Source organism: Erigeron canadensis, chromosome 1, assembly GCF_010389155.1.
Source record: "Erigeron canadensis isolate Cc75 chromosome 1, C_canadensis_v1, whole genome shotgun sequence".
Classification (NCBI taxonomy): domain Eukaryota; kingdom Viridiplantae; phylum Streptophyta; class Magnoliopsida; order Asterales; family Asteraceae; genus Erigeron; species Erigeron canadensis.
In genome coordinates, this window is record NC_057761.1 from 48657370 (window position 1) to 48680450 (window position 23081).

General features: G+C 33.4%; 4 protein-coding genes across 5 annotated transcripts; 3 read left to right on the forward strand and 1 right to left on the reverse strand.

The window, feature by feature from the left end:
* Positions 1-1733: 1733 nt before the first annotated feature.
* On the forward strand, positions 1734-6120 carry LOC122583869 (molybdate-anion transporter-like). The gene is made up of 8 exons (XM_043756246.1): positions 1734-2091; positions 3045-3189; positions 3293-3461; positions 3928-4198; positions 4561-4826; positions 5214-5429; positions 5508-5610; positions 5728-6120. The coding sequence occupies exons 1-8, from the start codon at positions 1941-1943 to the stop codon at positions 5772-5774; spliced, it is 1368 nt and encodes a 455-aa protein (XP_043612181.1). The 5' UTR covers positions 1734-1940; the 3' UTR covers positions 5775-6120.
* A 1139-nt stretch (positions 6121-7259) lies between these two features.
* LOC122578847 (protein yippee-like At4g27745) lies at positions 7260-9616 on the forward strand. 2 transcript variants are annotated; one of them, XM_043750898.1, is made up of 3 exons: positions 7260-7397; positions 7748-7899; positions 9065-9616. In XM_043750898.1, exons 2-3 carry the CDS (start codon positions 7807-7809, stop codon positions 9290-9292), a joined length of 321 nt encoding a protein of 106 aa, XP_043606833.1. In that variant the 5' UTR covers positions 7260-7397; positions 7748-7806; the 3' UTR covers positions 9293-9616. The 2 variants fall into 2 exon arrangements, with proteins under 2 accessions (XP_043606833.1, XP_043606841.1); XM_043750906.1 differs by lacking the exon at positions 7260-7397 and having other exon boundaries at positions 7583-7899.
* A 5656-nt stretch (positions 9617-15272) lies between these two features.
* On the forward strand, positions 15273-17632 carry LOC122579038 (protein NLP7-like). The gene is made up of 4 exons (XM_043751126.1): positions 15273-15940; positions 16034-16081; positions 16200-16908; positions 17083-17632. Exons 1-3 carry the CDS (start codon positions 15410-15412, stop codon positions 16764-16766), a joined length of 1146 nt encoding a protein of 381 aa, XP_043607061.1. The 5' UTR covers positions 15273-15409; the 3' UTR covers positions 16767-16908; positions 17083-17632.
* Positions 17633-18074: 442 nt separating this feature from the next.
* LOC122593988 (protein NLP7-like) lies at positions 18075-21528 on the reverse strand. The gene is made up of 6 exons (XM_043766463.1): positions 21462-21528; positions 21025-21291; positions 20716-20918; positions 19836-19883; positions 18856-19660; positions 18075-18514 (listed from the first exon to the last, which is right to left on the reverse strand). Exons 1-6 carry the CDS (start codon positions 21526-21528, stop codon positions 18162-18164), a joined length of 1743 nt encoding a protein of 580 aa, XP_043622398.1. The 3' UTR covers positions 18075-18161.
* Positions 21529-23081: the final 1553 nt, after the last annotated feature.

The following is a 23081-nucleotide window of genomic DNA, read 5'->3' on the forward strand; positions in this document are numbered from 1 at the left end:
GTAACTAAAGTTTTTTAATATATTTTAATGTTTGGCAAAGTAGATAAAGCTTCAAATGAAATATGTAAAATGACGGGAATAGACATTAAAAAGATATTGATATCTTTATATATATTCTTTTTCGGTTAATTATACATATATATATATATATATATATATGGGGATGGTAATATAAGGTTGTCGGGTATCTAAGCTTATGTGTAGAACACTCACATACTAATTTTTTAAACCATAAATATCATAGGGGGCCCAAACATTTATTCATTAAACAATAAATAATATAATATTGGTATATGAGAGGTTTCACACCTAAACTTAGGTGCCGGATAGCCTTATATTCCCTTTTTCTTATATATACATATATATATATATATTTTAGGTAAAATAAAACAAATATTAAAGTAAAACAATTAAAACAATATGTTTCCATGCACTGAAGATTACTGTGCATCATGAAAATCTTTATGCATAAATTGGTTTGTGAATCTTCGTACATCAATTTAATCATGATCTAAGGGTCAAGATCTTGTCTTATTTGTTTTACTTTAACAGTTGTTTTACAATACCCAACCCCTATATATATATATATACATGTAAAGTAAATATATGATTGTTAGATATCTAAACTTAGGTATATAACCTTCACATATTATTTTTTAAAATATTTATTGAATATATATACATATACACATGATTGACCCCATATTTTTTATGAATTAAAAAATTAAGATGTGAGAAGTTATACACCTACATTTAAATATTTAACCGACACATATTCTCATTTCTCGTTCATTAATTTGGTTCCTACAAACATATATAAAGTACATGTAAGTGAAAAACACTAACAGAACTTAAATTTATACATGAATGTAAGAATATAAAATTCATAAGAAACTTCAAATATTACGTACGTGGCTATACGATTTCAATACCTTGTTAAAAAATCTGATTTCAAAATCAAATGTTCAAATACATGTGTTGTGTTGGCAATTCGAAGAATTCAGGAGCACATACAAGTTAACATATATCCATATATTCCATTTTATCCACACAAGAAGGTCATCTAAATAGGAAAAGCTACAAGCTTTTCATAATAGCTCGTAATACTAACGTTGGAGTTAGATGCTTTTTCATCCAACCCAAAAGCTTGAAGTTAGTTTAACCAAATAACTGAATAAGGCTTATAATTAAATAGGAGTTTTTCTTTAAAAGATTAAAGTTTGGAGCTCCTAAAAGCTCAATAACAAACATACCCTTAATATTCTTTTATATAAAAATAACCAATTAAAATAAAACCATAAAAGTATATTAGATATTTTGGATATTCTAAGTTTAAATAATTTAACAATCCCGAGAAACGTTCGAACTCTAAAGGAAATATAAAGTTAGAGTTTTTTTTTTTTTGAATAAAAAATCTTTTGCTCTAAGATTAGATATTGACATATCAATTCTATGTACAAGGTTTTACTAGCGTTAGTGAATGTACAACCGATTTTACGATTGTCAAACCTCATAGTGATATTTTACTATTTCTTCTAAATCTAAACAAACCTCTGGTTTGTTCAATTACCAACAAACAATTTTCAATTATTTCCTGAAAGATATACGCGTTAATAATATCTCTTTGCAATCTTCCAAGAAAACAAAAACAATAATCATAAAAATATACACAAAATATAATAAAAAAATATACACCCTACCGACACCCTTTGGCTACAATTGTTAACAGGCCCATAGTCTTGGATCCCATCTCTCATTAATATATATACACACATACATATACATATATCTTGTCATCCTTTTTCATTTCAAAACATAGATTTTTGTTAAAAGGATCCCCTCTGCTTTGCTGTGTGGTCTTCACTTTTTCTGTTCACACACACTTTCTATAAATACCCAGATCAAGATCTTGATCATAATTTCAAGATCTTAAGACAAAAATGGAGCTTTTTTACTTGATAGTGTTTGGTGGTTTAGCCATTGTTGTTGCTACATTGGAGCTTAGCAAGAACAATAAAGATAGAATCAATACTCCTTCTGCTTTCAATTCTTTCAAGAACAATTACCTCCTTGTTTACTCTCTCATGATGGGTATATTTCTATCTATATCTATCTGTATATATGTATATATTATTTATTTATTTATTTTTTAATTTATAATTGTGTTGTTGTTTCTTGCACATTGGTGTTAATTTGAGTTGACCCATTTTGGATTTGGTGTTAATGAGGTGATATTGGATCTGGGTTAATCAAGATTTATGTTATATGCTGATAAAGTCTTGGCCTTTTTTGGATCCAGGGTACTAATATTTGAGATCTTTTGTTTAGTTAAGTGAAATAGTTGGATTTAGTTTTGGGATCCATAATGTGTAGCTACTCTTTGTCCATTTGTAAGCATAAGACCGACTACAGCCTACCACCCCATACTCTACTCATGGCTGGATTGAGTATTGTTAAGTGAAATAGTTGGATTTAGTTTTGGGATCCATAATGTGTAGCTAGTATGTAGATAATTTTGATGTTTTAAACTTAATTGTTACACTTAGATGAGTGTATTATGCTTGAATTGTCGATGACAAGTTATTGATTCACTAATCAACTTGTTTATTATCTAAGTTTGTTTCAAATATTAGAATTACTTTTTGATTGAGTAGCTATAAGAATGAGTAAATGAATTACGTGATGTTTTAACAACAAAACACAATGTACTACTATACATTATTCACTGAAGGATGCGAATTTTGTTTTAGAACCAAATGTACCGTCTCTTACCAACTTATGCAATTTGTTGCATTATATGGTTACCAAAAGCATGAATCAGTAACAAGCGGTAAGTATATCAAATTAGATGATGCTAAAGAATTAAGTTGAATTTATCTCTAAAAAGGTGAATCGTACATTGCATTTCTTGCAATTTACTTTTGTGAAATTTCAAACTTGTTTGTGTTAAAGTTGGACCAATGAAATATCGCTTTTAGCTGTATGCATATTATATAAGTTAGTGTTACATATAATTTTTTGAACTCATTTCATTGTGGTTGTAGCTGGTGATTGGCTACAGGGGCCATATGTCTATTACCTTTACACCACATATGGTTTCGGGAAAGGAGATATTGGGCAGCTTTTTATTGCTGGCTTTGGATCTTCCATGCTGTTTGGGACAATCGTTGGATCCCTAGCTGATAAACAGTAATTTCCCATTTCCCTTCATCCAGTTTCAATAGATTATTTTAAGCTTTAAGTAGCTACGATTCTTCCAAATTTAATTCAAATTTTGTGGTGCTAAATTCAGTGGTCGGAAAAGAGCTTCAATTACTTACTGCATAACTTATATCTTGAGTTGCATCACCAAGCATTCACCTCAGTACAAAGTTCTGATGGTGGGACGTATATTGGGAGGAATTGCCACTTCTCTCCTCTTCTCAGCCTTTGAATCATGGCTAGTTGCTGAACACAACAAGGTAAGTTGTAATATTTTGTTGTGTGTTTCAAAATTTATTAGGTGATATTGAATGATGAATAATCAGAATCAGATCATTTTCAAGTTGACTTGTTGAAGATAGTCTTTGGATTTATGTTTTGAAATTGATTCTTTGATATTCAATAATAGAGATCAAATAATCAGTGGTATGTTGTTTTGAAACTTAAAAATGAGTGTGAAGTGGGAGGAAGAGTCCAGAAATTAATATTTGATTACTATGATTTCTATTCACATTAATCTAATAGTCAGAAGCATAATCTGTTTATCCAATCAATAAAACTCATTACAATGAACACCCTAGTGACTGGATTTATGTAATATGCTATAAGTAAGATCATATTACTTAGAGAGTTAGAGGAGAAAAGTGTGCCCAAAGTGTAACTTTAAATTGACATTATATAGATCAGAAACGCTTCTAACTTATCTTATTTTTGATGCATTGTTAGAGAGGTTTTGAGCAACAATGGCTATCAATTACGTTCTCCAAGGCAGTATTTCTTGGGAACGGGCTTGTTGCCATTTTGGCTGGTTTATTTGGAAATCTGTTAGTCGGTTCACTAGCTATGGGACCCGTGGCTCCATTTGATGCAGCTTCCATCTTCCTTGCCATAGGAATGGCTGTTATCATATCATCATGGTCTGAAAACTACGGTGACCCATCAGAAAGCAAGGATTTAATGACCCAATTCAGGGGAGCTGCTGTGGCAATTGCATCTGGTTATTCTCTCTTTGAATCTTCTTTATAGAGTGGGAAAAGTCCGAGGGTTGGATGGGTTGCACAATGGGTCAAAATGGGTTTGGGTCAAAACAGGTACTCTTGGTACGGGCCAGGTGTGTCTCTGGCAGACCTGAAACAGTTTCTGCTATTTTAAATGAATAGTGTGTCAAATGATCATATTTTTTAGGAAGTTTTAGCCATATAAAAGATTTGGACGATATCTGATCTGTTCAACCCATTTGACCTATTCGAAATAAAACATAACCTCAATCAACCCATTCATAAGTGAACAGGCCAATATTTATACCTTTATCTCTATCCTAGATTTTCATCTTATATTGTAAATTCTTTTGTCAATCAGATGAAAAGATAGCATTATTGGGTGCGATTCAATCCCTATTCGAAGGTTCAATGTACACTTTTGTGTTTTTGTGGACTCCTGCTCTGAGCCCAAACGGTGAAGACATTCCACATGGTTTCATTTTTTCTATTTTCATGCTGTCCTCCATGTTGGGAAGCTCTTTGGCTTCTAGGCTTCTGGCACGTTCATCAATTAAAGTTGAAAGCTACATGCAAGTCGTTTTTGTCATCTCTTCTGCATCTCTCTTGCTTCCTGTTATCACAAGTGTATGTGACATCCTTCCTTTTAGGCTTTGTTTGTATATATTAATTAGGTGGCTAATGGGCCTGTTTCACGGGTTGGGAACAAGCTAAATCAGATAATTTCAAATACATGTAAAAAATGTGCTGTTTTAATTCACCTTTTTTTTTGTTCCTATATCTAGAGCTTTATAAATTACCAATGTTTTGAATATCATTGAATAGCTATATACTTAGGTCACTTTGACCTGATTGCACATTCGATATGTTTTCTTTGTAACCAAGTTTCAAAAGCTTACCTCGTTGACCTGTTTTTTTTTTCTCTCTAAATGTGTTAAAGTCGATACCTCTAACTACTAATAAGAGTAGCTATGTGGGAGATTAAATATAGTTGACTGACTTTTTTTTCAACAGTTTTTGGTGGCTCCTTCTGCGGAAAAGGGTGGAAGCATAAAATTTGCAGGATGCATCCAGTTGATCGGATTCTGTGTATTTGAAGCATGTGTTGGTTTATTTTGGCCATCAATAATGAAAATGAGGTCCCAATACATTCCCGAGGAGTCTAGAAGCACAATTATGAACTTTTTCCGCATACCGCTCAACATTTTTGTATGCATTGTTCTTTACAACGTAAGCTCTCTATCCCTATACTAAGCGCGCACACACACACTCACTCAAACCTATAATAATTGTTTTTTTCTTTTAAAGGTTGATGCATTCCCAATCACTGTCATGTTCGGAATGTGCTCTGGTTTCCTCTTCCTTGCATCTATGTTGCAAAGGCGCCTCTTGGGTGTTGCAGAAAGATCAAGTATGTTCTCAACCTCTATATTTGGTTTTAATTTACGCCATTACTTATTTTGAAACTCAATTTTACTTGGAAAAAACTTGGTTGTTGAGTCGTTTATTTTGTATATTTGATTTTCAGGGCAAGACAAGGTGAGGGAATTAGAAGCGGAACCACTCACTATTTAATATATTAAAGAAACATATGAAGATTTATAAGAAATGGTCAAAGTCGACAAATCATTCTTATTTAAAGGTGTGTGCAATGTGCAATATATTTCATCTCCTGGGAATCAGATGGTTTCTGAGGTCATAGGTGGTTATGAGGAACGTGAAGATAGAACTAAAAAAGTTCATTGAGAATAAGGAACTTGTTATACCAATTAAGATAGAGTATTATGAAGTTTTCATAGTTTGGTTGAACATTAACAATGGTTATTCCTAACCTAAAGTGTTTCTACATTTTGTAATGCTGTTTTTTTGTAGTAGTATTTATCAACATTAATGATGTTCATTAAGAAGCAAACATTTAGTACTTACCTTGTTTGATCTATTTTACAACTTATATTACATAATTTGCATGGTAAATTCCTACAATTCATTCTCTTATAAAATATACATGTTCAAAATGGACAAATTGTTATTTTTTTTCTTTCTATTTTGCTTATTTTAGCTTAATTTCTTAGGAGCCAAACCGACTCAATACAACAACATTGCATGCGGGGTATGGGCCAAACCGACTTAAATTAATTCTCCTAAAAATGGACTTAATGAAAAAAACATGGTTTGTTAAACAAACTTCGAATTGAACATTTATAAACGACTTGCTAAACGTTTAGTTTGTATTCACGGGTCTGAAAGAAAACTCGAACCCAAAATTTAACCCGAAACCAAACCTGGTTGACCAAAACCGATTCGGGTTTTGGAAAACTCGGCGATTTGAAACCCGGTTTCTTTTTTTCGGATTTTAGGACCGGTCAATATTGGGCCGTTTTTGTTTTTTTGGAAAAAAATTTGAAAAAAGACCAGGTCAATTTTTAACAAAAACTGGTTTCAAACCGGTTGGTCAAACCCGGTTTTTAGTCACAGTGACCAAAGTTGGTATGGGTCGGGTTGGCCAAAAACCGATTTTGGGCACGACTACCACAAGGCACAAGGTGATATCCAAAGAGTCCAAGACGGCAAGACAACCGATCACTACCTCATATTGGTACAAGACCAATGGACCACTTAACAGTGTTTTTTCGTCCTAAACTATTTTGATAAAAAGGTTTGTGTACCATCTCCCACCTTCCTTTGTTAGTGGTATTTTATGGTTTTAATCCATACACCTACCAACAAATTTCATGCAACCCCAATAATGAGGGGCAAAATATGGTCCAAAAAATGAAAAACTTATAGCAAGACAAATGGATAAATATCCTAATTTAAAAGGGGTCGGCAAAGCAAAAATAAAAATAAAATCACAGTTTATAAATCACTAAAAATCCAGTACAACTCATCAAGTCCAAACAAAGAAAACCCGACACTCTCTATTTTCTTTCTTTATCATCACTACTCGTATATTATATCATTTTTTCCCCCACAAATTCCATAATTCTTGAAATTCATAATACCCACGTCAGATTTGAAAGTTTCCGTGTAGATTACTATTAACTAATCAAACAAAAGTCATCATTTTCTTGCCAATTATATACATACATACACACACACAATACTATACCTATATATACAATACAAATACTTATATATACTTGCAATCACACTTTAGATCCTTATGCTCTTCACTTGCAAGCTTCTTTCTGTTACTGGGTATCTTTTCTTTGATCCCAATTTAAATCTTTTTTGTGGATTTTTAAGCCTAATGACATAATTAGTAATTACCCATCTCAGATTTCATGTCTTTGTATAATTAAATTACAAACTTTAGTCAAATATATGTTTTTTTGATCCTAATTTTAATCTTTTTAATGATTTTTTTAGCTTAATTACATCATTAGTAGATACCCATTTTGTATTTTATGTTTTTATATAATAAAGTTACAAACTTTAGTCAAAGAAGTGCGTGCAAGTTATGCATCAAGATTTCTTGTTAACATAAATTAAAAAAAGTGATCTTTTTTTGCTTTATTTCTTTCATATCTGACTTGGGTGTATAACAGATTCGAAATTGAGAAAGAAGAAAGTTGAGTGAATTTTGTTTTTTGGTGTGTGATCATCAATGGCTGATATGGTTGGACCAAGATTGTATAGTTGTTGTAATTGTAGAAACCATGTTGCACTTCATGATGATGTCATTTCTAAAGCTTTTCAGGTGAGAAATCTAATTTCAGATTTTTCTTTCCCCAAACTTGATGGTTGTTAGACTAAGTTTCCTTTTAAGTATTCGATGAAGTTGTTTTTAGTATAGTTCTTGAATTTGTTTATTTGATTGTTCATGTAATTTTATGTAAATAATAGGCATTGAATTGTAGTTCCCTTTTGAATGCATATTGGTGGTCTGGTGGATGTTAAAGATGAAAAACTGGTGTTTGGGATTGGTTATTTAAGTGTTTATTTAAGTACTAGTGGAAAGTTGTGATTAAGATGATAGATATATGGGGTAATATATTAAGCAGAAGATGACTTGTGTGAGTAAAACTGTGCTTTGAGAGCTCAAGTTGTTATAACAAAAGTTTGAATATATTCACAGTTATAATGTTTATCATCATAGTCTTAGTGATATGAGAATGCATGGAAAGGTTAAGAATATAGCTCCTAATTTTTTCTATATAAGGAGTGTTTGGATTTACATATTTGGAACAGGTTATCTTATTACTGCAACTTGATGTTGCCATAATCGGTACTTAATGTGTGGATAACAAATGCTACTTCTGATTATCTGATTGAGAATTTGAGACAGTAAGTTAGAAGCAACCTGCAGCAAACGTAACAGATAGAAGTTATGACTTATTTACCACCTTTTTAGAACTTAAAAATACTTGTATTTTCGTTTCACCAACTGTCTCTACCTTTTGTGTCTTCAGAATTTATTTTTTTTGATCTTTTCATCTACTCGTTTCTTATATAGTCAGAATAGCCAAACACTTACATCTGATCATATAGTTTTACATCTTCCAAGAAGATAAGCACTTTCAAACCCAATTTTATATAGCACGTGTTGTTGCAACTGATACTCTGAGTATGATTAGTATCACATAAAATCTTTAAAGCTCTTATCCAGACACTCACTTAAGTTACATATGTATGTCTGTTTAAGACCCATTTGTAAACAAAAACCATATACTTCCATGGCAATTGGTAGATGGGCTCTTAGTAAAAGGATGATTTTTGATAAAAAGCCTATGCTTAGTTATTATGCAATGTGTATGGACTTTTGAAAAGATGCGATTTTTTCTTGTTTTTATACGATCTTTACTATGGAGATATCTGGAACTGGATTATCAATGTAGTTAATTTTTCATTAAAATTGATTTTAGGGAAGACATGGTAGAGCCTTTTTGTTCTCTCATGCTATGAATGTTTCAATGGGACCTAAAGAAGATAGGAATCTCATGACTGGTCTCCACACAGTCGCTGATGTCTACTGCTCTGATTGCCGTGAGGTTTTGGGATGGAAATATGAACGGGCTTACGAGGAAACACAAAAGTACAAAGAAGGCAAATTCATTCTTGAGAAGTCAAAGATTGTCAAAGAAAATTGGTAGTAACTGTTAGTCATATATAAATATATCCTTTCAGTTATGGCACCTATGAATGCAAGTGTATGGAATGTCTATTTAGCGTTCTTCCTATCCAATAATTTCATGTTGATAAAGTGTTCTATTTGTTGGTTTCCCATTCATTGTCGATTCGTCTGTCACTCTGTCCTGTGGAGCCTGTATTGAAGATAATGGAACTCTGTGAACAGCATTTATTGGGTTTCTTAGGTTTCTTGTTAATCAAATGTTGTAAATAGTCTTAATGATTTGACAATTGTGATTCTGTATATATGAGTAATGCAACTTGATAAGCTTTTATGTTGCGTTTTACTTGATTCTACATGTTTATTCGGTTTTTTGTTAACCATAGCTGTTGCAGGGCTGCAGGGGGTCATGAATGCTTCTACAAGTTTTGGGGTGACCCCAAGTACCCAATTGTTTTTAATACAGGATGAAAACGTGGAAAGGATTGTGCATATAATAAAGGTGTGGTCTAGCTATATGGTCTAAGATAAGTCATAAGTAGGTAATACGGGTTGGATAATTGGTCAAAATGGGTTCATGTGAAAGCATACATGTCAGGTTGGCAATATTAGCCACAACACCAACCTAACAAGAATCAAGGGACGGGGGCCTGACACAATATTATGGCAGTCGGTTTGAGTCAGATGGGTTGACTTGGCATTGATCCGTTTAATCTGAAAGGTATATTAAAAGAAATAAAACATATGTATACCAAAAAGTACCAAGTTGTGTGAAATAGTGCAGGTTGAATTCGGGTTAAACATGCTGAAAGATAGCTGGATAACCGATTGACCCAACACCCATTTAGTTACGTAGAGTTTTAGGTCGCCTAACATGTTAAACATGTTGAGTACAGGCTTAGGGTCCTGCAGAATGCCCCATACGAGATTTATCGAAACTTTCAATCCATTCCACCTGGTTAAGTAGCACGAGTATATCTGAGTTTATTCCCTTTTGAGGCTAAATGGGTTGAAATTACCCACTCAGAACTCAACATACTTGCATCTACACAACTAGTTTTTTTCATATTTTTTGAAAGTTAAAATCCATATAGTAGTCCAAGATGGCAAGATGCCAAGATGAATACATGGATGAGGAGGTTGTACTAAGTACATCTTGGACTCCCTAGTCCCAACCAAATCATCGAAACTCAAAGTGGCACCACATTTAATTAATTTTTTTTTTTTTTTATCTTTCATCACTAATTTATACTAATTAACATTTCATAAATTAATAAATCCCACTAAATAGTTAAATTAAATTAAATATAAATATTACACTTTGTATCTTTTAACTTGAGAAAAGTTTTTTATTTTATTTTTCACCATTTAGTTAATTAATTTTTTTAAATATATTTATAAGTCTATTAAAATTGCTTACTTCAGAACAATATTACATTAATAAATTACAATAAAAGACAATGACAAAACATATTATCGTATTACAACATATATAACATAAACATAAAAAAACATACATGCATTCATATTAAGCACAAGAAGCATACGCAACTTTCATGTGTGATATATACAAAGCTTCCTTTATCTACTAAACATATACAACAATTTTAACCAGAAAAACACATTATATACAAACGTCTACAACATATACAAACATCCATGACCAAAAAAACACATACTAGCATAACTGACCATAACAAAACATGTAAACCATATGACCAAAATTGCAAACATGCCTGATAAACATATAAGTATCACATCATATGCCGTTCAACAAAAAAAAAAATATCACATCATATAGTTACACATAGTGATATAAGCAAATATGAATGTAATCAACAGGTCCAGTAAATTTATATAGGATAAAGATTGCTAGTCTCAATGTTAAAAAATAAAGTAATGTTAGATAGCTCTAAAAATATATCTAAAAATACACTTATTCCAATTAATTATTAACACATAAATAACGTGTTTTACCTTTTTAATTTTTTACCATGAGTAAATTACACTTTTCGTCTCTAAAGTTGGCATGTTTTTTACTTTTGATCCCTAAACTTTAAAAATTATAATTTTGACCGTAAAGTTGGCCAATTTTTTCAATAATCGTCCTTTGGCCTTACGGCGTTAAAAAATGCCTGTTAACGTACGCACGTGCTAGACACATGAGGACACTAATGTCATTTCACCTTACACGAGGGACGAAAAGTGAAAAAATAGCTACTTGAGAGACGAAAAGTGAAAAAATTGCTACTTGAGGGACGAAAAATGAAAATCATACAAATAAATTTATTCTTCCATTCTTTCTTTTCCGATCATCTTCTCCGATCATTTATACCAATCTTTTTTTTTTCTTTTCTAAATTTTGATTTTAATTGAAAGGGGGACGGTGGATGGTGGTGATTCTAGGTGGCGGCGGTTGGTTGGTGGTGAATGTAGACGGCGGTGGTTGGAGGTGACTGTAGACGGCGGTGTTTGATGGTAATTGTAGGCAGCGGTGACTGGTGGTGATTGTAGGCGGTGGTGGCTGATGTTGATTGTAGTGGCGGTGGCTGGTGGTAATTATAGGCAGCGGTGGGTGGCAGTGGCTCGTGGTGGTTATAGACGACGGTGGCTGGTATTGGTTACAGACGGCAATGGCTGGTATTGGTCACAGACGGCGGTGGCTGGTAGCAGCGACTGTTGTTGGTGGTTATTAGGTGATGGTGATTGGATAGGCGCGGGGGTAAGCGGAAATAAATGTCTAGTCGGAAAATTCTATCGGAAAAGAAAGAATGGAAGAATAAATTTATTTGTATGATTTTCATTTTTCGTCCCTCAAGTAGCTATTTTTTCATTTTTCGTCCCTCAGGTAGCTATTTTTTCACTTTTCGTCCCTCAGGTAGTTATTTTTTCACTTTTCGTCCCTCGGTGTAAGGTGAATTGACATTAGTGCCCTCACGTGTCTAACACGTGCGTACGTTAACGACCATTTTTTAACGCCGTAAGGCCAAAGGACGATTATTGAAAAAATTGACCAACTTTAAGGTCAAAGTTGTAATTTTTAAAGTTTAGGGATCAAAAGTGAAAAACGTGTCAACTTCAGGGATGAAAAGTGTAATTTACTCTTTTACCATTGATCAATTATTCGTAATTAGATTTTTTTTATTTTGAAAATCATTTTTTACAACCAGGAGAACTCTCAAATTATGTATTAGACTAGATTTTTTTTTCCATTCACATGAAAAATGATATAAAAAAGTTTGTTGTAGAAGAAATTTTTTTTAAAAACCTTCCAAATGGCCTTTTATGAACTTGTGAATGTTTACGTTTTTGTTCGTATGTGAACAAAGGACTATACATAAGGTTTTGAAATTTTTTTTTTTTTGCAACATATATTTTTATAACCTTTCACATATAAATAAATAAAAAAAACATATAATCTAACACGTAATTTAAAAATTCTCAAAAATCATAAAAATAAATAAATAAAGATTCTCTTCATTATTAAACACATATTTAGTCCTACCTCACATATTTGGAAAAGAACTGCCCCATAAATCCTAGTCATTGTAAAATGAAATCAGTAACTCTATGAATCTGCTTGTTTTTTTAATTAGTAAGTCGTTGAATTAATAAAATGACAAAATTAATAAATAATGTGAGTAAACACTTTTGGTAACTTACCTAATTAAGTCATGATTTTCTTATTAAGTATTTATTAAACTCTAAGCCCCATATAATGCGGGTAGCGTCAATCTAAGCCTCAACCCCCGGCTAACCAACCCAAAGAGTGTCCCGGAAAAGTGTCCAAATATTTAGATGGTCTCTCCTCTTGAAAAGTACACAACAATATAAAAGGTTAGAGCTTTGTTTATTACAGTATTTATATTTATTTTTAAAAATAGATAGATAGATAGGGAAGGAACATGATAATAAAAAAGTCGATAAGGGCACCTTGCCGAAATAAGGAAAACCCATCATCATCATCATCTTACCGTAAGTCCTCTCAATTTCAAGCTTCTTCATTAATTGTATGTTGCTTTTCAATTATTTTTAATATACGAGTATTATTAATGTGTACCTAACCGTCCCTCGTACATCAAAGGTTTACCTGTATGTTTTAGTAGATTCGATACATTAGTTCGTCGTTGTGAAAAGTATATAGGATAAAGATCAAATGAGAAGGTAACTTAAGGGAAGAAGGGAGAGAAGGTTAGTTTTTGATTTTTTTTAGCTTGTTTTTTTAACTTTTTTTCTTTTTTTTTTACTTTTTTCATTCTCTCTTTAATTAACTAATTCCATATAAAAATTTTAAAAATATTTTTAAAATGTTTTTTTTTTCAAAGGGCTATAGGCGAAACCTCTCGGTCTATGGCGGAGCCATGATAATAAGGGGAAGCCCGTTAGGTAGATCATTCCATCACCGATCACCCCCTATGACCTATCACCCTCTATGACCTATCATTCCCACCAGCTACCCTTTATTAATATCATTTAGGGCGAAGCCCGTACCGTACTCTTACATGTATAACTCACTAACTCGGGTTAGAAATTTTATTTTTTTTAATTTTTTTAAAATTTTTTTATGGACTAAGTGAATTAAAAAAAGAATGAAAAAAGTGAAAAAATAAAAAAAAATCAAAAAAACAAGCTAAAAAAAAAAAAACGGACCTTCTCTCCCTTCTCTCTTTAAGAACCTTCTTTCTGGATCTCTACCCTATATATATATATATGTATGTATGTATGTATAGATATATAGGGAAAAGTGAATATAAGGCTGTTCAACACCTAAGCTTAAGTGTGGAACCCCTTACATACAAAATTTTTAATATTTCTTGTTTAATGGATAAATGATTGGCCCCCCATGAATTTTATGGATTAAAAAAACAATATGTGAGTGTTCCACACCTAAGCTTGGGTACCTACAGCCTGATATTACCATCCCCCTATATATGTATAAGGTAAGGTTCATGTGAGAACTATTCATATATGAATATAGGTAATATAAGATATAACTTGATATGTTCATATGTACACGAATTTATTAACATATACTACCATTCACATATGAACATCAAGTTATAATAAAAGGTTCTTGGTCGACCGAGACGATATATCCATATATATATATATATATATATATCGGGGTTATCTCGGCCGATATATCCCCGATATATCGCTTCTCGATGGTCGACCGAGACGATATGTCCCTGATATATCGCTTCTTGGTGATTGACCGAGATGATACCGAAAAGCGATATTTACAACCTTGTGTATATACGAGCATGGTACCCGCACGTTGCGGCGGTGGCGGTGGCAATGACGTTTTAGTGTTGTCGGTGACGGTACTATCGGTGGCGGCGGCGGTGGCGGCGGGGGTGGCGTCGAGTGATGTAGGTTGATGCAAAGGTGATAGCGAAAATATTTTAGAAGATAGAGGCTTAGAGTGTAAATTATTAAAATAAAGGTTTAGAGTGTAAATTAATTCTTTAAGGGAAAATTTGGTAATTCCTAAAATCTCTTTCCATAGGGGGGTGTTTATTAAGGGCTATTTCGTACTTTCGTATGTAACTATTATATAACACTTTCCAAAAATGGCGGGTGTAATAATTTTTATAAAGGAGTATAGATATAGGGAAATCATATATTAAGAACCCCAAAGATTGCAAGAACCGTTAGGAACTTCTTTAGATTAAATTTATTTACTATATAATTGCTTACACATGTTAATATGACTATATAATTGATTATAAATGTTCATATAACTATCCATGTACATTTGATCACCAAGTCACCAACTATCTCATGAAACATTTATTTACAAAATACTTGCATACATATGCTCATAGCACTATTCATGCACATATGCTCATAGAATCTATGTCTCTGCATAATTGTATTACCGATGAAAATCCATGTCTCCACATAATTGTAAAAATCCAAAATTGCACCTAAATAACTCAAAAAACAATCACCATGTAAAAGATTATCAATGGTATAGATTGATCTAAAAAGTTCCTAAAGGTTCTTGCAATTTTTGAGTTCCTAACCTAACTTTTCATTATATATATAATTAGATTACACATAGCTGATGAAGTTGTTAGAGTTAGATATTCACAATTTGCAAAACGTATGCACTAATTCCTTTCTTTATAAATAAATGTGTGCAGATGATGATCGAGAAGTTATTAACAAGAAGATTAATTATATATTTGATAATATAAACGATAATAATGATGGGTTATTAATTCAGTTTTGGGCACTTAAAGATGGTCTACTTTCAACTTTTAATCAACCTTTTAAGAAACTTGGAGAATCTAATATGCTGGATTATCGGCATTGTTCGATAAGGCACCGGTATTGTATTATTATTAATAATTATGCTAATGCTGGTGATGTTAGGAATGGTAGTATTATTAGTTGTAGTACTAGGAGTGCGTATGCTGCTACTGCATTCTTGAATCGTTTGCCAGAGATAGTTGTGGATTTAAGTGTTCACCGACGGCAGGGGAATCCGTTGGTGGATTCTGCTTTGAAATGTGGGTTGACTTGTTCGTTATTCCTGCCGGTCTTATATCGTCGTTTGTCTCGAAAGGAAACATCTTGCATTGGTGTAATTGAGTGTTGTATGAAGAAGCAGCCGTCAAATGGTCTTGTTCTAGTTTTTGATGCCTTGAGAATCGCACTCGAGGTATCTGTTTCCACCACTTCTTCCTTAAACTGGCTTATTTTTTGTATGATAGATTGTGACATTTTTATTTCATTCACTTGGATCTCTTTGCAGAGAGTCGGTCTAAGTACATTTCATGCACATCAATGTCCGCCTTACAGGGTAAGGCTTTCTGAAAAAAGTTAATGCCTTTTTTATTTTCTGGTTTTTGTTGTATCAAATGTGTATCTGTAAGGAATTAGATATATATGTAAATACTTCGCCCACATGTATGTAACAGGCTATAAGCAGTCTCAAGCGTGCGACAGGTGAGATTGAAGTGGCATTAGAGTTAGTTTGTGAATCGCATTACCTAAATCTTGCTCAAGTTTGGATCCCTTACAAGGAAAGTGAAAAAAGTCGTGCTCCCTTTTCATCTTCTTTTGATGATTGTCAAACTAAACAAAAGTTTGCAGTCAAGTTGATTGGACATTGCATTAATCTGGATGATGTTCTCAAGGATTATTATGATGGCTGTGATAATTTTCCTTTGAAAATTGGACATGGGCTTGTTGGGAAAACACTCCAAACTCATGAACCAGTCTTCTGCCGAAATATTGATGAGCAGAGTGAGAACGGGCTGTTGGTGTTGCTCCCTTCATATAATAATTGTAGCTGTCTTACGATATGTTTGAGGAGCACATACACCGGAGATCTTGATTATGTGTTTGAATTTTTGTGGCCCCGAAAGCGAAACTATCATATGGTGTATAAATCACTGCTAGTAACACTAAAGAGGTATTTGCCAAGTTTCACGTTTTCCTTTGGCACACAATCTGGTGATGAATTACATGTCCTTACAGCATAGGAAGAAGAAAAGAGATCCATGGCCAAGGAATTTATTTTGTCTATGGAGGTGAAATGCAATACAACCCCAATCCCATTACATCACAATGATGTCAAACAACAATTTGGAAAAGCCAGTACAGGAGATGCAAGAAACCATTATGGTAAAGTTATTATCTTTTGCTTTGTAAATGACTTGTTTTACATAGTCCAATGCTACACTATCATATATAGCAGATATATCTAAGGAAGTTCATCATCAATGATTGAAAATCATTTTCCTTTCCTGGTATTACATACATCTTACAAATATTAATACAGTATTCTTGTCATTTCAGATAGGCAAGGCCGAAAGAAAGTGAAGAGAAAGTTCAGTGACTTATGTGAGTCTGAAGAATCTATAGAAGAGTCCGCTATGAGTAATGGCAATAGCGAAACGTCTCCAGGTGATGAAATTCTGATTATAAAAGCAGAGTATGGAAATGATCTGATCACATTCCACCTCCCAGTCTCATCAGCAACACTAGCAGTTGTGAACAAGGAAATCGATAAGGGGTTTGAGTTGAATGGGCACTACAAACTCAGATACTTTGATGAACATCAAGTGTGGATCGCAATGGAATCTGATGAACATGTAAGGCATAGCATTTGCTCTTTGAGACTTGCAGATAGCACCCATATTCGTTTGTGTGTGGTACCACTCACATCGTAAATATTTAGCCCCATCAAATCTCTTGAAACAAAGCATTATGAATGTGAAGCTTAATGCTGTTACAGTTGCAATTTTTTTATTTGTTTTTGTACATGGTATTAACACCCTGTAAAGAAAATATGGAACAACTTATGTTATTGATTAATGTTCAAAGAGAATCCCAATCTTTCATTTTTAATTTTTTTTTCTCTGTGGCTATATATAGTAATTCCTGGTACTTTTTAAAGAGGCTTGTGGAGTGTACAAATATTTGTTAGGTCAATGTGAGCTTCTGCTAAAGCAGCTCATATAACATTTTTTTTTATGGTATCTTCAGCCACCTATCACACCAAGGGCTTTTAGAAGTTTTCTTGGCTTTTAATGTTGAAGGTTCGATTTTTATTCCATAGTCTAAACAAGGATTTCTCTCCATTTAAAAGAGGAGTTGCGTACTTTTAAAATTGAGAACTATACTCCTGTTGGTATGACTCAGTGATGTCAAGCACAATTTTGAATTTACTCGTTACATGCTTACATTGTTCAGATTTATACTTGGCATTACCAATATCGTAATATTCATGTGTATAAAGCATGTATTGTTGTGAATAGTTAAAAATTGTTTTAAATTTATCACTCTCCAATAAGAAAACATTAAATTACATATAACATTAATTTCTAATGAGATGACTCAAAGTGGTCTCATAGATACAATTTGGATTCTATATATTACTGTGCCAATGGTAGCACTCGCAGCCGGATATTAGTACCGTTTACACTTCTACTACTTCTAATGCAATCCATTACATGTTCATCAGAATTCATTAAGATCCATTCTCCATCTTCATCCAAGTACTTAAGCTTGTAAGATCCGGGACTTAACTTACATAACTCCTTGATTTGGTTCTTAAAAACCATAACTGTTGCTAATAAGGTTGGGAGGTTGAATTTGAACATGCCATCTGCATACTCTATTTCAACGCACAAGACATCTTGAGTTGTTCTGTTATCTTCTTTTGATTCACCTTGACTCTCACACATGTCACTTAACTTCCTCTTCAAAAGGTTTGGTCGTTGCAACCCTGAAATACCAAGAAATTGAATGTTACAATGTAGAAAAAGAATCTGTAAAAACTAATTAAATCAAGAAATAGAGAAGAACTAGACTAAGAATTAATCCTGGATATTTGATACACAAGAAAGTGTAGCCTAAAATAGCTTATTGCACTTTTTGAAAGTCAAAACACAATATCAGGTGCATTGTAGCTCATTTCAAGGGAAATCCCGATGCTAAATATTTCCTACACAACCTTTTTAGCCATAAGCACTTAAAAAGATATAAACTCCCAAACAGCCTCGTTCCAAAAATATCCCCCATTAATTCTTTTCTATGTAAATCAAGTAATTTGGAAATCATGATTACCAGTGGGATTCTTTGTAGCTTCATTGAGAGATCTTTCAAGTTGTTTAGGGTCCTTGCGCTGTAATGGGATTGAATTCAGCACATTTGAAGAAGATATGCAGTCCTCTTGGACTCGTATCCAAGCTTCTTCCAATGCTTTAGGTACTGGTGAGAATCTGTTTCCTTCCAGAATATTGAAAAATCCTGTTCCACTCCCTGTAGAATTCTCAACATCTAGAACAGATAATTCATCGCCAAGTTCAGAGCCAGAAGCAAACTTAAAACTTGGCAAACATCTCTTTAGTGTTAAAAATAGTGACTCCAGCAAGATTAGATAGTTTCGCCTTTGGTTCCATAAGAATTCAAACACATAATCGACGTCATCTCCAGTGTCAGTGCTCCTCAAGCATATAGCAAGACAGCTACAAAATTCAGCGGCAGGGAGTAAATTATCTGACACCTTCTTACCCCATATTTTCTCCATAACACTCTCCTCATAGATATTTGTACAGAAGTGAGGTGTATGAGTTTGAAGTGTCTTCCCAACAAGTCCCTGCCCGATTTCCAAAGGAAGCGTATCACATATGTCATAATAACCTTCAACGGAATACAAAGGAGGGTCAACATCCGGATCAGCACAATAACCAACCAATCTGGCGGCAAAAAATGGTTTATTTTGAGTACCCTCCAAATAAATTTTAGAGGGCACATGATCCTCATTCCCATTAGAGATCCAAACTTGAGCAGCAGCCAAGCCATGTGATTCACAAACCATCTCTAATACTTCGGAAATTTCATGTGTGACGTGTTTGAGACAAGGTGTATTCTGTTATATACATATATAAGTATTTAAGTATTTCCAATATCTAAACGAGTTTAAAAAAGGATGCAACTTTCAAATTTTGTAAACAAAACCCTTTTTTGTTGCTTCACACAATGTATTTTCATTGAAGATTTGAATTAATCATTGGTGTACATGAGGTAGTTTTGGGTAAATTTACCTTGTATAACGGAAATTGTTGTACAGAAAACGTACTCAGACCAGAACTCTGCAAAGACATGTAAAGCAAACTATAGTAAATGACGTTATTCATTAACAATTATCTAGATGAAAGTAACAAGATTGTAGACCAAAACCAAGGTGGCCTAGCAGTCCAGTGCCCTGATATCCCCAATAATAGTTCTTAAGTTCAAATCTCCCTTAAGTAAACATCTTGGGGTGCCAGCAGCCAGGTAAAAGTGGGAACGGTCATGGGATACCCGATATAGCCCACATACATATGGTTCAAAGACTCACCGTTGTGGGGTAACCGATTTTTTTGGAAGAACAGTAATATTTTCAAGACAAGTTGCAAAACTAGGCAGTCAAAGATGGGATTTGAAGAACTGGAAATCCCGAGTTTGGCAAACCTGGGTTATGTCATGTTTTAGTGGTTAGGAAATCCAGGTGATGGCGTGTGCTTTGTAACTCCCTACAAACTAGACACAAAGTCTGGCAAGGTGTTGAAGACCGGAGATTCTGAAACTCAGGGCATGTAATGTTTAAGAAACTCGGGCTATGCCCTATCCAGTCCTCATCGTATCCTGGATTTTAGAAGCAGGGCTCTTAACCGATATGGAATTTTGACAATGATCTGGCAGAGTTGCAGGGAGAGAACATGACCCAAGTTTGGGAAATTCAAGTCCTCCTCACTAAGCCAACCCCTGAGCTTGTAACACTCGTTCTTAACATTAATCAAACACCCGACTTTCGGAAACCCGGACTGGACCTACTAATTTTGCTATCATATGGTTGACTCTCCTAGTTTTGCAATTTCCTTGTAATAATCACCATTCTAACCAAAAAACAGGTCTGTAGCAGAAAAAAAGAAAGACGTATACCTTTAGTGCTTGTTTGAGGTCTTGGAAAATTCCAAAAAATCCAACAGGCTCGACAAAGCACTCAACAACACCGACACAAGAGCTAGAGCTGTGAGGATAAAACACAGGAAGAATGATATAAGAGGTCAATTCATTACCCAACGCAATATCAACCAATGGAGCCCACCCTTTTCGGCAATCAAGATTCGCATCCACAACAACGTCTGGTAAACAGTTAAGAAACACTGTGGCAGGGGGACCGTGTATGATCTTATAATGGGGGGGGTGGACTCTTATTCTCTACTTCTTCAACTTTTGGAGGCTTATTACTAGTACTATAACTCATAACTTTATCATAATCATCGATATTATATCGGTATAACGTGGAGAGTATCCTATATCTTCGATAATTTACGACAGGGTCTCCATATATAAAAGGTTGACCAGAAGTCGTGAGCAGGCGTCTCCCCCTCTGTTGTTTTACGGGTTCCCAGAACTGTATAACGCCGTTTAAACAAGATTTATCGATTTTAGAAAATGCAGATTTTATCTTGGCACGAATCACCAGTGGGTCTGGAGGAACAACAACATCAATATCTGTCCAAACAATATTTATAGATATGTTACATTTTTATAGTTTTACGTATAAATAGTTGAATATATATATATATATATATATATGCTACATATACACATAAAATAAATAGTTATAAAGAAAAAGGAAAGATGGGAAATTGAAATAAAAATGAAATTCATGTGTTACGTACCGGAACATGAATTGGATTGAGGTTCAAATTGGGATACAAAAAGTTGTTTAGTAGCACATAATGCCATTTAATTTAGATTATATATGCAAATAAATAGCTCGAAGAAATCTTACAGCAAAAATCCCAATTTTGTGTTTTTAGGGTGTGAGACGATGATCGAATGTCGATAAGGTCTCTATGTAGCGGGAGTATATATAGTTTACTAGTGCTTAGACCCCGTGCGATGCACGGATAACCCTATATAATTTTTCTTAAACTTTATTTTAATATTGTATCAATGAATAAATATAACTGAGTTGGACATAATAAAAATATTCTTATGAGTTGATTAATTTAAAGAAGAAGAATGCTAGATATACTTTGGGATTTATTAATGATACACGAGGGCTTAAAACGCGTACATTGCACGCCGGAGAGAAATTATAAAATGGATTGCCCATAGTAGGCGCATATAAGAAGGATTATGTTGGTTACCTGGATGTGATAGGTATTATGAATTTTCCCCCACTTTGATATATAGACCCACATGGATGCGTTATAACCTTAAATAATTTCTTTAACACCAGTTCAAGCATGCATATAACGAAGTAAATGTACTCCTATTACAACTAATGACCATTTAAAAAAAAATTAATGACTTAAAATGCATAGAAAAGTCTTATTTAGCACTAAAATAAACCAAATATACCTTATAACTTTCATCACAAATTTGATAGGCTGTTCTTTGTATAAGATTTGAAATTTGTTGATCATTTATTTTAACTCCAATAGCACCAGTGGCATCTACAATCCTAACTTGCACATTAAACCTACCCAAATAATAAATAAAAAAAAAACAGAGATACAATTTTACCACACAACTTAATGATTATAGAGTTTTAATATGAAATATAAATATATACCTAGGATTGATGAGAACTCTTTCCTTGTTACATGAACAACAAATCCACATTTTGTTGTCCCTTAAAACATCAATAACGTCGACTGCATCCATGTAGAGATCGGTCAACTTAACTTCTTGAGAACAGTTCACACATTCCATTGAATACCATAACTGGTTGGTTGGAATAAAACCGATTGTTGCAACAACAACCACTTTATCAAACTGTCAAAAAGAAAATGTTTATACATTAGAATGTTAAAAAGCTAGTTATAAATTCGAAAGAAAGTTATGTTAAAAAGTAATCTAATCAAAAAAGAAAAATTCACAAACAATGAATACTTACATGTTCATCCATGAGGATCATCTCAATACTACCTATGTTATTAACATCTCCATATAGAGGTTGCTTCCATAGCCGCAAATTCTAACCGTTATCGTACATGGCTTATTATTTGGACGCAAATTTCTAATTGAAAGATGGTTTAGTGAAGCCATGCTAAAATTGATCTGTTATGTGTTTACGTTTTAAAATGCCTTGAAACTGAATGGAAGTGACCTTATATAGACATAGACATGCAAGGAAGTAACCGCCACAAACAATACACGAACGGTTACATATTCAAATTTTTGAAAATTTGAACTTCTTGTAAGGATAACTAATATGTTTTCGAAAATTTAAACTTCTTATAAAAGTAACTAATCCGTAGACCTTCAAGGAGCAATATTGTAATGATTTT

Excerpts from the sequence above, each read along its gene's own strand:
- LOC122583869 (XM_043756246.1), top strand. The coding sequence starts at position 1,941 with ATGGAGCTTTTTTACTTGATAGTGTTTGGTGGTTTAGCCATTGTTGTT. Across the intron at positions 3,190-3,292 it reads GGATCCCTAGCTGATAAACA|TGGTCGGAAAAGAGCTTCAA; the intron begins GTAATTTCCCAT and ends TGCTAAATTCAG. Across the intron at positions 5,611-5,727 it reads GGGTGTTGCAGAAAGATCAA|GGCAAGACAAGGTGAGGGAA; the intron begins GTATGTTCTCAA and ends TTTGATTTTCAG.
- LOC122578847 (XM_043750898.1), top strand. The coding sequence starts at position 7,807 with ATGGCTGATATGGTTGGACCAAGATTGTATAGTTGTTGTAATTGTAGA. Across the intron at positions 7,900-9,064 it reads TCATTTCTAAAGCTTTTCAG|GGAAGACATGGTAGAGCCTT; the intron begins GTGAGAAATCTA and ends AATTGATTTTAG.
- LOC122579038 (XM_043751126.1), top strand. The coding sequence starts at position 15,410 with ATGTGTGCAGATGATGATCGAGAAGTTATTAACAAGAAGATTAATTAT. Across the intron at positions 15,941-16,033 it reads CCTTGAGAATCGCACTCGAG|AGAGTCGGTCTAAGTACATT; the intron begins GTATCTGTTTCC and ends ATCTCTTTGCAG. Across the intron at positions 16,082-16,199 it reads ATCAATGTCCGCCTTACAGG|GCTATAAGCAGTCTCAAGCG; the intron begins GTAAGGCTTTCT and ends TGTATGTAACAG.
- LOC122593988 (XM_043766463.1), bottom strand. The coding sequence starts at position 21,528 with ATGGCATTATGTGCTACTAAACAACTTTTTGTATCCCAATTTGAACCT. Across the intron at positions 20,919-21,024 it reads AGTTATGAGTTATAGTACTA|ACGTTGTTGTGGATGCGAAT; the intron begins GTAATAAGCCTC and ends ACTGTTTACCAG. Across the intron at positions 19,661-19,835 it reads AACAATTTCCGTTATACAAG|AATACACCTTGTCTCAAACA; the intron begins GTAAATTTACCC and ends TGTATATAACAG.